We start from the raw sequence: 2,500 nt of genomic DNA, 5'->3' as shown, positions 1-2,500 counted from the left end.
TAGTGTGAGTGTGTGTGTGAGTGTGTGTGAGAGTGTGTGTGTGAGAGAGTGTGAGAGTGTGTGTGTGTGTGTGTGTGTGTGTGTGTGTGTGTGTGAGTGTGTGTGTGTGTGTGTGTGAGAGAGTGTGTGAGTGTGTGTGTGTGTGTGTGTGTGTGTGTGTGTGTGTGAGTCTGTGTGTGTGAGAGAGTGTGTGAGTGTGTGTGTGTGTGAGAGAGAGTGTGTGTGTGTGTGTGTGTGTGTGTGTGTGTGAGAGAGTGTGTGAGAGAGAGAGTGTGTGTGTGTGTGAGAGTGTGTGTGTGTGAGTGTGTGAGTGTGAATGCATTACCCTGTGTCCCAGTGTGCGTGCAGCATCTCCAGCAGAGCCCGTCTCTGCTCCAGCATGGCGGGGGCAGTCAGCTGAGCGGTGACCAGGGAGAGCAGCTCCTCGCTGGGGTAGTCGTCCAGCACACACCCCCCCTCCGGTCCTGGGGCTCCGCACGGCCACAGATCACTCTCCACTGCCCAGGGGCTGGAGGCCTAGGAGATGAGAGGCAGGAGAGATCAGAGGAGAGAGATCAGAGGTAGGAGAGAGATCAGAGGCAGGAGAGATCAGAGGTAGGAGAGATCAGAGGTAGGAGAGATGAGAGGCAGGAGAGAGATCAGAGGAGAGAGATCAGAGGCAGTAGAGAGATCAGAGGCAGGAGAGAGATCAGAGGCAGGAGAGAGATCAGAGGCAGGAGAGAGATCAGAGGCAGGAGAGAGGGAGGAGGCAGGAGAGAGATCAGAGGCAGGAGAGAGATCAGAGGCAGGAGAGAGATCAGAGGCAGGAGAGAGATCAGAGGCAGGAGAGAGATCAGAGGCAGGAGAGAGGAGAGAGATCAGAGGCAGGAGAGAGATCAGAGGAGAGAGATCAGAGGCAGGAGAGAGATCAGAGGCAGGAGAGAGATCAGAGGCAGGAGAGAGATCAGAGGAGAGAGATCAGAGGGCAGGAGAGAGATCAGAGGCAGGAGAGAGATCAGAGGCAGGAGAGAGATCAGAGGCAGGAGAGAGATCAGAGGCAGGAGAGAGATCAGAGGAGAGAGATCAGAGGGCAGGAGAGAGATCAGAGGCAGGAGAGAGATCAGAGGCAGGAGAGAGGGAGGAGGCAGGAGAGAGATCAGAGGCAGGAGAGAGGGAGGAGGCAGGAGAGAGATCAGAGGCAGGAGAGAGATCAGAGGCAGGAGAGAGATCAGAGGCAGGAGAGAGGAGAGAGATCAGAGGCAGGAGAGAGATCAGAGGAGAGAGATCAGAGGCAGGAGAGAGATCAGAGGCAGGAGAGAGATCAGAGGCAGGAGAGAGGGAGGAGAGAGATCAGAGGCAGGAGAGAGGGAGGAGAGAGATCAGAGGCAGGAGAGAGATCAGAGGCAGGAGAGAGATCAGAGGAGAGAGATCAGAGGGCAGGAGAGAGATCAGAGGCAGGAGAGAGATCAGAGGCAGGAGAGAGATCAGAGGCAGGAGAGAGATCAGAGGCAGGAGAGAGGGAGGAGGCAGGAGAGAGATCAGAGGCAGGAGAGAGATCAGAGGCAGGAGAGAGATCAGACCAGATCAGTCACTCAAACTCAACTCAAGAGCCTCTTCCGCACAGCGAGGGCCGAAACAGACATCGGTAATCAATCGCCTATCAGACATCATTTATCAATCGCCCATCTATCTGTATCTGTTCAAAAGCCTGGTCCCAAAGTGACATCGCGTCACCTACTGTGTTCGTAGCCAGACCCTCTGTCACCCTCGGCTGAGAAGCTCATCTCCAAAGATGCACATTTCCACCATCAAACGAGTCACCCATCAATCATGCATCCATTAGTCATGCCTTAGTCCTCCCAGGCCTCAGCCCCCCCCTGACGCACCACTAACGCCCCACACAGTTCCTGGAACCCCCGACTGGGATGAGGATTACAGCTCTTTGAGTTTGACTCGCCTCTGACTACCTCATAGAGAACATAGACTAGGGTCTCCATGCAACCGGTCAATATTGTGCCTTTATAAACCATCAGCCTTGTTTATCTCTTCTCTGTTGACAGGTGACAGGAGTATATCTGTGTGTGTGTGAGTGAGTGAGTGAGTGTGAGTGTGTGTGTTACCCTCCAGGCCTGGGTCCTCAGGGCTGGGTAGATGTGTGTGTGTGTGTGTGTGTGTGTGTGTGTGTGTGTGTGTGTGTGTGTGTGTGTGTGTGTGTGAGTGAGTGAGTGTGTGAGTGTGTGTGTGTGTGTGTGTGTGTGATCGTTCATCTCTTCTCTGCTGACAGGTGACAGGAGTATATCTGTCAGCACCCTCTATGAGAGGCGGAGTGGGGGATATACAGGCCAGGAGCCTCAGTCTCTATAAAGCCCATTCAGATTCAGAGATCCTTTATTCGCCATTATGTTACGGTAACATATAGGAATTTGCTTTGGCATTTAAACAGCACAGCAATGCCACGCCAGCTTAGACGGCGCCGTCTCTGTGTGAGTCAGACCCAAGCATCACGCTGGGTCATCTGGGG

At 53.8% G+C, this 2,500-nt stretch overlaps 1 protein-coding gene across 1 annotated transcript in view; it reads right to left on the bottom strand.

Moving 5' to 3' along the window:
- Positions 1 to 2,500, bottom strand: part of LOC311326928 (uncharacterized protein) — a gene marked incomplete at its 5' end in the record, with an annotated part of 32,238 nt that overhangs the window by 12,738 nt on the left and 17,000 nt on the right. Inside the window, one exon of the mRNA XM_084459907.1 lies at positions 326 to 516. Within this exon, the coding sequence (XP_084316033.1) occupies positions 326 to 516 (191 nt within the window). The remainder of the gene's footprint in view (positions 1 to 325; positions 517 to 2,500) is intronic.

Source organism: Borostomias antarcticus (genome assembly GCF_949987555.1).
Source record: "Borostomias antarcticus genome assembly, chromosome: 29".
NCBI classification, from domain to species: Eukaryota; Metazoa; Chordata; class Actinopteri; order Stomiiformes; family Stomiidae; genus Borostomias; species Borostomias antarcticus.
This window is presented reverse-complemented; position numbering and strand designations above follow the sequence as displayed.